At 37.7% G+C, this 12,174-nt stretch overlaps 3 protein-coding genes across 13 annotated transcripts in view; 1 reads left to right on the top strand and 2 right to left on the bottom strand.

Annotated features, from left to right (window-relative positions):
- Positions 1–12,174, top strand: part of LOC115225829 (gastrula zinc finger protein XlCGF49.1-like) — a 65,317-nt gene that overhangs the window by 14,437 nt on the left and 38,706 nt on the right. The window contains exon 1 of one of the 6 annotated variants that reach the window (XM_036514656.1): positions 9,788–10,241. The exons of 2 other annotated variants lie outside the window; for them this stretch is intronic. The gene's annotated coding sequence lies outside the window, so the exon portion shown is untranslated. Of the gene's footprint in view, positions 1–9,787; positions 10,242–12,174 lie in introns of those variants that run through there. 3 more of the 6 variants (XM_036514652.1, XM_036514654.1, XM_029796837.2) reach the window with 3 other exon arrangements.
- The window catches only part of LOC118760833 (gastrula zinc finger protein XlCGF49.1-like), a 43,191-nt gene that overhangs the window by 18,832 nt on the left and 12,185 nt on the right, over positions 1–12,174 (bottom strand). Inside the window, exons 1-2 of one of the 6 annotated variants that reach the window (XM_029796759.2) lie at positions 2,754–2,899; positions 1,613–1,750 (exon numbers count right to left, since the gene is read on the bottom strand). The exons of 2 other annotated variants lie outside the window; for them this stretch is intronic. The gene's annotated coding sequence lies outside the window, so the exon portion shown is untranslated. Of the gene's footprint in view, positions 1–1,612; positions 1,751–2,753; positions 2,900–7,683; positions 8,112–12,174 lie in introns of those variants that run through there. 3 more of the 6 variants (XM_036514661.1, XM_029796760.2, XM_036514660.1) reach the window with 3 other exon arrangements.
- LOC115225801 lies at positions 5,822–7,954 on the bottom strand. Its single transcript, XM_036514522.1, has one exon. It carries the CDS (start codon positions 7,952–7,954, stop codon positions 5,822–5,824), a length of 2,133 nt encoding a protein of 710 aa, XP_036370415.1.

The following is a 12,174-nucleotide window of genomic DNA, read 5'->3' as shown; positions in this document are numbered from 1 at the left end:
TGGGGGTGGATGCTCAGAGAGCATTGCCACAAGAATAAGAATAGCCTGGGCAAAGTTCAGAAAGCTCCTACCTCTACTGGTGACAAAGGGCCTCTTGCTCAGAGTGAAACGCAGATTGTATGATGCATGTGTGCGAACTGCCATGCTTCAAGGCAGTGAAACATGGCCCATGACTGCTGAAGACATGCATAGGCTTGAAAGAAATGAAGCTAGTATGATACGCTGGACATGTAATGTCAGTGTGCACACACTATAGAGTACAAGTGCCCTGAGAGAAATGTTAGGCATAAGAAGCATCAGATGTGGTGTGCAAGAGAGATGACTGCACTGGTATGGTCATGTACTACGGATGGATGTGGAGAGCTGTGTGAAGAAGCGTCACTCGCTAACAGTGGAAGGAACTCGTGGTAGAGGGTAACCCAGGAAGACATGGGATGAGGTGGTGAAGCATGACCTTTGAATGTTGGGCCTCACAGAGGCAATGACGAAAGACCGAGACCTCTGGAGATATGCTAAGATTGAGAAGATACAGCAAGTAAAGTGAGATCACAGTCGTAGCCTACACCAGTGTCACATAACCAGCCCATTTAAAAAGTACCTTTGAATCATCGGGCAACATGCTGTGCTTGAGAAGACCTACTGAGTCGAGTAAAATCAAAATTAAATCACAATCAAATGGAAATTGTAGTTGTGGCCAATGCCAGTGCCGCCTGACTGGCTCCCATGCTGGTGGTATGCAATAAGTATCATTCATGAGTGGGTCATTGCCAGTTCTGCCTGACTGGCTCCCATATTGGTGGCACGTAAAAAGCACCCACTACACTCTCGGAGTGGTTGGTGTTAGGAAGGGCATTCAGCTGTAGAAACACTGCCAGATCAAGACTGGAGCCTGGTGCAGCTTCCTGGCTTGCCAGTCCCCAGTCAAACCATCCAACCCATGCCAGCATGGAAAACAGATGATGATGATATGTGTGTGTGTGTGTGTGTGTGTGTGGAGCAAAGAGGAGACATATGTGGTAATATACATATTAAAGGTCCTAGAGGGGCTGGCACCAAACTTTGACATCAAAAGTTAAACCAATCCCTGAACAGAACATCACTGCATTGTTCCAAAGGTCTCACCCATCATATTTAGGGCCAGATAACAGCCAATATCTTGGGATTCAAAACCCATGGCTATTTAATATGCTGCAAAAAAAAAAAAAAAACTGAAACATCTATATGCTGTAGCAGTAGATATTTTCAAGAAGCACCTTGTCCAAGATCCCAAATGAACCTACATCTTGGCAAAAAACTCAAACGAGGGCAGAAATATCAAACTTATTCCTTCACCAAAGACCAACAATATTGAATAGGTCAGTGGTTCCCCAACATTTTTTTCTTTGGGCCACGTTTTCAGAATGAAAATTTGCTCATGCCTCACCAAATTTTAAGTGATAGAAATGCATTTAAAATTTAAAAAAAAACAATTAATAGTTCGTTAAACATAATATATAACACAAAATAACTTATGATATGATTAAAGTACACAAATTTAATGCAAGGTATAAACTTGTTTTTGTTGAGTAATCTCCTTTATATTAGGCCTAATTTGAGATAAACAATCTCTCACCTCCTCATCAACACAAAGCCTTTCCCTCAGTTTTGCCAGAACTGAAGATCCTTGTTCACTGCAATATGTCGTGGAGAACTGTAGAAGAATAAATAGTACTTTTGAAGAGACAGATGGATGTGGTTTCTGGTGGTATATCTAAAAAGAGTCCAATCGTATTCTAAATTTTGAAATCATTCTTTTTTTTTTTCACTCCTTTTACTTTTTTCAGTCATTTGACTGCGGCCATGCTGGAGCACCGCCTTTAGTCGAGCAACTCGACCCCGGGACTTATTCTTTGTAAGCCCAGTACTTATTCTATCGGTCTCTTTTGCCGAACCGCTAAGTAATGGGGACATAAACACACCAGCATCGGTTGTCAAGCAATGCTAGGGGAACAAACACAGACACACAACCATACACACACACACACACACATATATATATATATATATATATATATACATATATACGACGGGCTTCTTTCCGTTTCCGACTACCAAATCCACTCAAAAACTTTGGTCGGCCCGAGGCTATAGTAGAAGGCACTTGCCCAAGGTGCCACGCAGTGGGACTGAACCCGGAACCATGTGGTTGGTAAACAAGCTACTTACCACACAGGCACTCCTGCGCCATATTCCCTTTTGAAACTTTCTAAATCTTTGATTGTCTTTCAATTATTCCACCGCACTAGTTGAGAATTATCGGAATAAGTGATATCATGACCAGAACATTTAGGCTGAAACGCATAAGAGTAAATATGTGTGTGTGTGTGTGTTTGTGTTTGTTCCTCGCCACTTGACAATTGCTGTTGGCTTCCTTACGTCCCTTCGACCTATCGGTTCGGCAAACATGGCCCAATAGAGTAATTATCGGGCTTTAAAAATAAGTACTAGGCTTGATTTATTTCAACTAAAAAAAAGAGTGGGGGCCCAAAAGGCGGTGCCCACAGCATGTCTGCAGGCCCATGACTAACACAAGATATATATATATATATATATATATATACACACACACATTATGATAAAACAGATTAAAAAATGATTACATTAGCATCACCTGAAAATAAATATATATGTATATTTCCAGTCGAAGTGGCTATATAAAAGATATATTAATTATATATTAAGATAAAAAAACATATTAATCAGATTCAATGTACCTTGGATGTTGGGCACATTAACCGTCCGGAAGGGTTACAGAATGAGACAGAAGAAGGGGTAACCTTTTAGGCCGAATTACATTAGAGGCTGCTTCTCAATGCCGTTGAAACGCAATATTACTAATCCTGTACATAAAACGAGTGATGCAGTAGTCTATATATATATATATATAATAAATATTAGGGAATAAATCCAAACTTAATTATTTTTTTTTTTTAATTTGTTATATATTTAAATAATATAAATTAAATAATCTTATGTATTGGCTTAAGTTTTTCATTGTATGATTTGCCTAATAGTGGTTTTATATCTAATTTAATATATTATATATATATATATATGTATATATATATATATATATATATATATATAGCAAAATGGAACAGATGTGATAACTTCTCCAAAGACCTTCCGCTGGTCAGCTCTCTCTCTCTAGAGTTTCTGATTATTGGGAAATATACTAACAGTATGTTTGTTTGCAGTTGGCTAAAACAACTCTTTTTTTTATGTTAAATTCATAAATTAAAGTTAATTAGTGGCAGATCATTAATAAAACCTTACTTCTACGTCTGTCTATATAGATGTGAAAGAGTGGCGGGGTTGTAGCGGTGGGGACTGATTTCCGGTCGACCGGGCGTATACTGTAAATGTGTAAACATGACATAAACACGAATATTATAGCGCACGAAAAGCATATACACCCCCACACATAAATATACACACGTACATTCTGAGACATCACATCGAAGGGTTTCTGTCAAGCGAATCGACCCCAGTTCTCAACATTTTTTTTATAATCTTGATATCGGTCTCTTTGTTGCAGGAATACTAATTTACGGGAACACAAACAAACCAGCACCGCGGGTGTCTCCCGCCATCTCCCTAATTCACGTCCATGTCTAGTTTGAAGCACATCTATATTATTGAATACTTGATCAGTTTCATTGATTTAAGGAAATCGAATTAAATATAGGCATTCCTTCGATATAACTCGACAAAATCAAAACATTTCACTTCGGGTATTTCCGTGGTTTGTGGAGTATAGATATAACGAAATTATGCCAGCAAGCCTTGCATATTTGTTCTTACCTGGTTCATGTGTGTATGTAAAATCCGCAAATTTCCAAGCAGACAACAGAATCGAACTGTCATTTGCTTCCACGGAAATACCCGAAGTGAAGTGTTTTGATTTTGCCGAGTTATATCGAAAGAATGCCTAAATATAAATCAACTGTGTAAAATAACATGAAAGCACAAAGTATATTTTTGCATAGCCTACACTGGATCTATAGTAATCTAAGGCGGTGAGTTGGCAGAAACGGTAGCACGTCGGGCGAAATGCATAGCCGTATTTTGTCTGCAGTTTCGTTCTGAGTTCAAATTCCGCCGAGGTCGACTTTGCCTTTCATCCTTTCGGGGTCGATAAATTAAGTACCAGTTACGCACTGGGATCGATGTAATCGACTTAATCCGTTTGTCCCCTCTGTGTTTAGCCCCTTGTGGGTAGTAAAGAAATATATATAGTAATCTTTAAGTATTATGTATATTTTGTCATAAACCGACTACGTATTAATTGTTAGCAAGCAATGTGTTTAATACGTAAGTTGATCTATCCAATAGTATTACACTACTAAACTTTGATTATTCAAGAAATATATTCATAGATGGAGGCGCAATGGCCCAGTGGTTAGGGCAGCGGACTCGCGGTCGGAGGATCGCGGTTTCGATTCCCAGACCGGGCGTGAAAAAACCTAAAAAGTTCCACTAGGCTCCGGCAGGGGTGGGGGTGACTCCTGTTGTACTCTTTCGCCACAACTTTCTCTCGCTCTCTCTTCCTGTTTCTTGAGTAACGCTGCCATGGACTGACGTCCCGTCCAGCTGGGGGGAACACATACGCTACAGAAACCAGGCCCATGAGCCTGGCTAGGCTTGAAAAGGGCGACGTTATATTCATAGATAGCCAATGAGTTGGATGTGACGCAGAAGAAGTGATAAAACCTGAAATATGTTTTCTATCCCCGATCGCATTGTTTATTCGTATATGAAACTCGGTGCTGGCTCCAAACTCAATATATAATTATCTATAGAATTTGGAGCTAGCACTGATTATATAACCAGTAGAGATAAACTTAAAAATGAAAATAATGCACTGCTAACACAAAAGTATGACACAATACTGACTTACAACCCTTTAATATACTGAATAGTATATCGAAATACGGTGTACTTTATCAGCCATTGTTATGTGTATATATATTTTATATATAAACACTTATTATCGTTTTGTTTACCATGTAGGCAGTCATCGCAATTATTGTTTTGTCTTGTTGTTGAGAGAGGCTCCCTTTCTTTCCTGATGAGAAGATTGCATCTTGCATCGTTTATTCCTTTAGAATAAAACCATGTTGTCTTCGAAACATATGTCGAGAGTAAAGGAATTTTGTTAACATCTTCGTTCAACTCCATATATTTATTTATTCATGTATAACACACAAATTTCTGCACATGAACCCGGAGTTTCTACCCTTGGAGAGGTCACTTCAACCGTGTTTCTGACGTGAATTTGCTACCCTGGTATCGGTTCATCGAATTTTCCATGTTGACGGTAAACATAGGATAATTCATTCACCTTATATATATGGAATTGCTAGACAGAAACAGAAAGAAGCCCGTCATGCATGTATGTGTGTATGTATCATCGTTTAACGTCTGTTTTCCATGCTAGCATGGGTTGGACGGTTCGACCGGGGTCAGGGAGGCCAGGAGGCTACACCAGGCTCCAGTCTGATCTGGCAGTGTTTCTACAGCTGGATGCTCTTCCTAACGCCAACCACTCCGAGAGTGTAGTGGGTGCTTTTTATGTGCTGGCAAACGGCCACGATCGGTTGATGCTTTTTACGTGTATGTATGTATGTATGTATGTATAATCAGGGGCGTGTGGTAATCTTTCTGGCTGGTGAAGCAATGACCAAAATTTTCTGTCATAGATATTTTGAATCAAGTTGACATGTTCATATTATACAGCTATTTTTAAAATAAGCAAAATCACAATTAAAACTTACCAATTTTATTTAAATATTAATTCAATCCTTCTCTGCTTCTGGTTGAAATTGTTGATAACATCATTGTAGAAGCTATCGTTCTTAATGCTTTTTAAAACGGCTTTTTCTATGCCAATTAGAGCTAAACTGCTTGACTTTTCTTGTCCCTGCGAATTTCTTGTATAATTATGAATTCTGCTTAGGTATGAAAGAGAGCGCTCCACTGTAGCACTTGTTGGTAGTGTTAATATTAATTCACAAAGCTTCGTTAACTGGGACAAAGCTTCATCTAATCCACTATTATGCAGAATGCAAAGTAAATCTTGAACGGATTTTCCTTTTAGTTCAGCATCTTTGTACAAAGCAGTAAGTTCGCTTCTTAACTTTTGGCTGTCGAAATAGTCTTCATAGGAATGTTTAAGGGAAGTTAAAGATGTTTCCTGGACGTTGTTACTTTGTCTCATTGGATCGAGAAGCGCTAAAAAATGTAATTCATTTAAATTTTGAAATCTTATCTCAATTTGCTCGCAAATTAAATCTATAATTTTGTAGAACAGCTGCCTGTATCTTTCTTCTTCTGTTTCCAAAGCAGTTTTTCTTTTCTTTATTTGAGGATAAATGCCATCAACGTTAGCCCAAAATTTAGGAAAATCATGCTTTTTTTCTTTTAAAACTTTCACAATTTCATTTACTGTATGAACACAGTAGGATACGTCAAATGGTTTTGTCTGGAGGGTGTCAAATGCTGTATTTGTGCAAATAAAAATATCTCCAAACACATTTAACAAAAAATTGAATTCACAATTTTGTAAATTAGAATACAACGCCTGAGCATAGGTATAGCTTTCTGTATCCCATTTACTTGAATTATCAATGATGTTTAGGAATAAATCAGCAAGTTTCTCATGATATTCACGTACTGTTTCTACCAGCGAATGATTCAAGTTCCAGTCAGTTGGCGCCACTTTTGGAAAATGCCTTTTAATTTCAGTATCGAATTGATGCACGCGTTTGGTCAACTTACAAAAAAATAACGAAAAAGACTTTATCTGTGAAAAAAACTTATCGCATTCTTGAATATTTGCAGCTGCTTGAGACAGAACTAGATTTAATCTATGGGCCATACAATGAACAAAAAAAGCATTAGGATACTTTTCTTTAACTTTCTTTTGCAAACCATTTAATTCGCTTGACATCACACTTGCACCATCATAAGTTTGAGCCACAAACTTATGACCAATTTTTAACTCTTCTATTTTATCGAACACAATCTTTGACAAACCACTTGCCGTACGATCAGAACCTACGTTTAAAAATCCTAAAAATCTTTCTGCAATATTACCGTCACTTAAAACATATCTTACAACAAATGAAAGTTGTGCTCCAGTTCTAATTTCACTTGCTTCATCTAAAATAATAGCCACAAATGTTGAATCGTTAATTTCCGATTTAATCTTTTCTAAAAGAACTTCAGCCACGCTATTTATTAAATCATTTTGAAAACTATTTGAAGTGTCAGAAAAAATGCCTGCCTCTTGCAAATTTGATAATATAGGATCGTATTTCTTACAGAGGTGGAGTATTTCAACGTAATTGCCCTCATTATCAGGATCAGCTGATTCTTCATGATCTCTGAATGCTAGTTGTTGTTCACTTAAAAAACAAACTACATCAATTAATCGTCTTAAGATCTCCCTATTTTTCTTTACTTTTTCATTATGAGTCTCAATATTCTTTCGATGTTGGCTGTTTAATAAAAAATCAGTAGGCGTTTTTCCGAATCTTGTTAAATTAATCACTGATGTTAAATGAGAAGAAGATAGCTCGTGTCTTTTAATGGCTTTATGCAAATTATTTAAATCAGAAAATCCATATGAATTCCACGTACCTCTTTCGTTGTTAAATAACAGGCAGGGCCAACAGTAAAATTTATTGAAGCCAGAACAAGCTGCTAACCACTTTGTCTTCTCATATTGCACTTTGCTAAACTTTCGAATACAATTTTTTGCTTTACTCGTTAAAGAAACATCAGGCATTGGTCTACCCCTTTGAACAGTACATACTTTTTCAGCGTAAGTTCTCGAAGAAAACTTGTTACTCAACAAACTTTCAATTATGCAGTTACATTGACTTGATACGCAATCCCTTTTCACGTCCATTTTATATTAAGGGTGTTCTGTAATTTGGAAAAGTATAAAATATTAGTTGAATAAACGCAGAAACTACACGCGTTATCTTCTCACCGTTTTGCTGACGGAAGCAGAATGTCAACTTGCTTCCTTTTTCCTATGTGTTACTTAACAAGGTAAGATTATATATATATATCATAAGTATCGCGAATTGACAGAAACGTAATATAAGCGTATAAGTACTTATTAGCATCTAAAATCATTAACCTCTAAAACTAATCCTTAGCTTTTACTAGGTAAAAATTGTTAAAATATTACACCGAACGGGATGCAACTGCTCGTGTTGCTTCCCTTGCACAGATTTTTTTTCGTCGACTACCACTGCTTGTTGTCTCATGCTAATTCCGACAATAAAAGTCTGTCATGTGGTTTATGTTAATCTTAGAAAGCATTAGAATGATCTCATGAAAAATAAGTAATATAGTTTCAATTTTATTTCTATAATTTTTTAAGGGAAACCTTACATCCGTTGCTTCCAAGAACCGTACACCTGATTATATATATATATTATATATATATATATATATATATATATATATATATTTAGTGAAGGGAAGAAATGGAGCTGAACGAAGATTTAACAAAATTCCTTTTTATTATTTTCTACATATGTTTCAAAGGCTGCAAAGTCCCTATTTCGGATTGAATAAGGAGTCCATTTTGCAGCCTTCTCTTCAGGAAAATCCAGGAACTTAATTCTCCAACAAAATGCACAGCAAGCTTTTCGACAAACGCTATCCGTAATAAGATAATTCATTTATCTACTTCAATAATTATATATATATATATATATTGGAAGGTTTGGAGATGATGTACAGGTATTTTATATTAGAAGAAATGAGGTACTCAGACAATCGGATGGTTTATATTTACAGATATTTATTTGTATATTACATTTTTTATACATCATATAACTTAGATCATGTATTAGCGCTTTCTCCCATTCTAGTGGGGTTTAACTAAGTTCCTGTGTGAAAAGTTTTGACCATTTTATAGTGGTATTGAATTTGTAGTGGTGGGGAGGAATATGAGACAGTACAAGAGGGTGATGGATGAGGGGAAAGTGTGTGTGTGTGTGTATATATATATATATATATATATATATATATATATATCAGTATATATATATGTGTGTCTGTGTCTGTCTCCCCGCCATTGCTTGACAACCGATGTTGGTGAGTTTACGTCCCCGTAACTTGGCGGTTCGGAAAAATTGACCGACAGAATAACTACTAGGCTTACAAAAAATAAGTCCTATGGTCGATTTGTTCGAGTAAAGGCGGTGCTCCAGCATGGCCGCAGTCAAATGACTGAAACAAGTAAAAGACTCCAGCATGGCCGTGAATGTTTGTGTTGGTTACCAAACACTGCTTGACAACCGGTGTTTGTTTGCGTTCCCAGAAATTAGCGCTTCTAGAATAAATAATCAGCGTAATATCGGTATAGGTACCGAAAGTACTGGATACATTTCAAGAAAGTGTTTGTTTTTTTTATATGGGGGGGTTAGGGTTTGTGTTAGGGGTGGGAGAGACGGCGGTCATGCTGGAACACCAGCTCGAACTGTTTCTGTCGAACGAACCGACCCTAGTACTTCTGTGTGTTTTTTTTCTTTATATAATAATAAAGATATTTAGGCGATCCTTCGGTATAGGTACATACGTGACTTTCCTTTTGAACGGCAGACAATTTCTAGTTAACTAAACACTTTTAAAACTTCGTATACTGGTAGAATGTGTCAAAATAAAACATTTTTTTGGATGGTTTCTCTTATCTTCAGAAATGTAAACAGTCACGTGTGTACCTATACCGAAGGATCGCCTAAATATCTTTATTATTATATAAAGAAAAAAAAACACAGAAGTACTAGGGTCGGTTCGTTCAACAGAAACAGTTCGAGCTGGTCCTCCAGCATGACCGCCGTCTAATGACAGGTTAATGTGTGTGTCTGTGTTTATGTCGTTTACATTTACGTCATGCGCATGGTCAACCGGAAGTCCGTCTCCACCCCCTTATCGCTGTCCGTTGCACCCGTTTATGAATCGACGCCAAAAGAAGGGCTTTTGTTTCGATCCTTTGCCACTGATTAACTTTAATTCGTGAATATAATGTTAAACAAACAAACAAATGTACACTGTTAATATATTTGCCAATAGTAAGAAACTGGAGAGAGAAAGAGAGCCGAGCGGCGGACGGTGTTTGGAGAAGCTGTGGGCCGTTCTGTGACTGTCTAGGATGGTTAAGGTGCCTAGCATCAAAGGTACATTGAATTTGATTATTATATCTTTTATCTTAATATGTAATTAATGGTACTGTTTAAGAAGAGTGGTCCCGGTGCGCGTACCAGTCGATCCTACAACAATTCTTTCTCTTTTAATCTTTTACTTGTTTCAGTCATTTTGACTGCGGCCATGCTGGAGCACCGTCTTTAGTCGAGCAAATCGACCCCGGGACTTATTCTTTGTAAGCCCAGTACTTATTCTATCGGTCTCTTTTTGCCGAACCGCTAAGTGACGGGGACGTAAACACACCAGCATCGGTTGTCAATCAATGCTAGGGGGACAAACACAGACACACAAACATACACGCACATACATATATATATATATATATACATATATACGACGGGCTTCTTTCAGTTTCCGTCTACCAAATCCACTCAAGGCTTTGGTCAGCCCGGGGCTATAGTAGAAGACACATGCGCAAGGTGCCACGCAGTGGGACTGAACCCGGAACCATGTTGTTGGTAAACAAGCTCTTTACCACACAGCCTGAATATATCTATATCATTGTGTAACGGCTTGGTTGTATCAAAAATGAAAATAATGGTGCTCGTGCTGATTCAATGAAAGGACAGTGGTCGAAGTTGTTAACATATCTTATTCGCCGTTACATATTATGTAAAACCAAGCCATGACGGAGAGGCATGTCTATAAACAATCGGAATGCATGCTTTGTATAAAGAGTTATATTTCTTGAATGAATTCTGCTGTTCCTTTGGTAGAATAGAGAACAGAAAGCGATAGAGTAAGTGTTTGACCTGAGCAAAAAAAAACAAAAGAAAAATAGTGTAATAGGTGTAAAACAACTTGCTCTAAAGCAGTGCTTTTCAAACTTTTTCCTGGAGCAGAACCCAAAGGAAACATTCCACTGGCTCGAGGAACCCTTGTGCAATAATTTAATAGTCTTATGCACACATATCTGCAGAGAAGAATTAAAAATTACTGCCGATTTTAGCAGTTTTGTAACTTCTTACGGAATCCCTGGACTGTACTGGCAGAACCCCGGTTGAAAACCACTGCTCTAAAGGAATATGAAAAAAGAAACGTAGATGAGAGGCCTCCGAAAATTCACATCGTGAATGTTCCGAGTCACCTCACCAGAGCCAAGAAACAAAAGAAAAATAGTGTAATAGGTGTAAAACAACTTGCTCTAAACGAATATGAAAAAAACAAAAAAAAGAACGCGCACTCGTGAACAGGGTGGGGGAGAGGCCTCGGAAAATTCACATCATCAAAACATGACCTCTAAACTATAGTGTTTGACCCGAGCCAAAAAAAAGATTGAAGGTGGTGCCCTAGCATGGCTGCAGTCTAATGACAAAGAAGTGATAAGCAAAAGATTAACAGAACTAAATCAACTTGGTACTTATTCTCTTGGTCCTTGTTTGCTGAACCACTAGGCTACAGTGATGTAAACAAAGCAACAATGATTGTCAAGTGGGAGACAAATAGAAACACACAACCATGCTGGGTCACCACCAGTATCCTCACCTATTTAGTGAAAGGGTGAGTTTGATTTTGTAGCCCTTGTTTGTGTTCCTTGTCATGATGTAGCTTCATCTGGGATCTTGGACTGCAGAAGCTCAAGGTGTTTCTTGAAAATATCTGCTGCAGCTATTGCATGTAATTCTCTAAGGTTTTTCTTGGCAAGATATTTAATAACTGGGGACCTTCAAATCCCAAGGTACTGCTGTATCTGGTCCTTATTCTTGACAGGATGGGTGGGACCCTTGGAACAATGCAATGATGACCTGTTTGGGGGCTGGTACAACTCTTGATGCCAAAGTTTAGTGCCAGCCCTTCTAGGATTTTCCATATATATTTTCCCAAAATTCCCATCTTTGCTCTACACAAACACTTATATATATATGCACACACAGCTATTTGACACACTTCATTCAGTTTCTATCT

Source organism: Octopus sinensis, linkage group LG28, assembly GCF_006345805.1.
Source record: "Octopus sinensis linkage group LG28, ASM634580v1, whole genome shotgun sequence".
NCBI lineage: Eukaryota > Metazoa > Mollusca > Cephalopoda > Octopoda > Octopodidae > Octopus > Octopus sinensis.
Note: the sequence above shows the minus strand (reverse complement) of the source record. Positions and strands in the feature narration are given on the sequence as shown.

What these genes read in the sequence shown, in the direction of transcription:
- LOC115225801 (XM_036514522.1), bottom strand. Translation starts at nt 7,954, where the DNA reads ATGGACGTGAAAAGGGATTGCGTATCAAGTCAATGTAACTGCATAATT.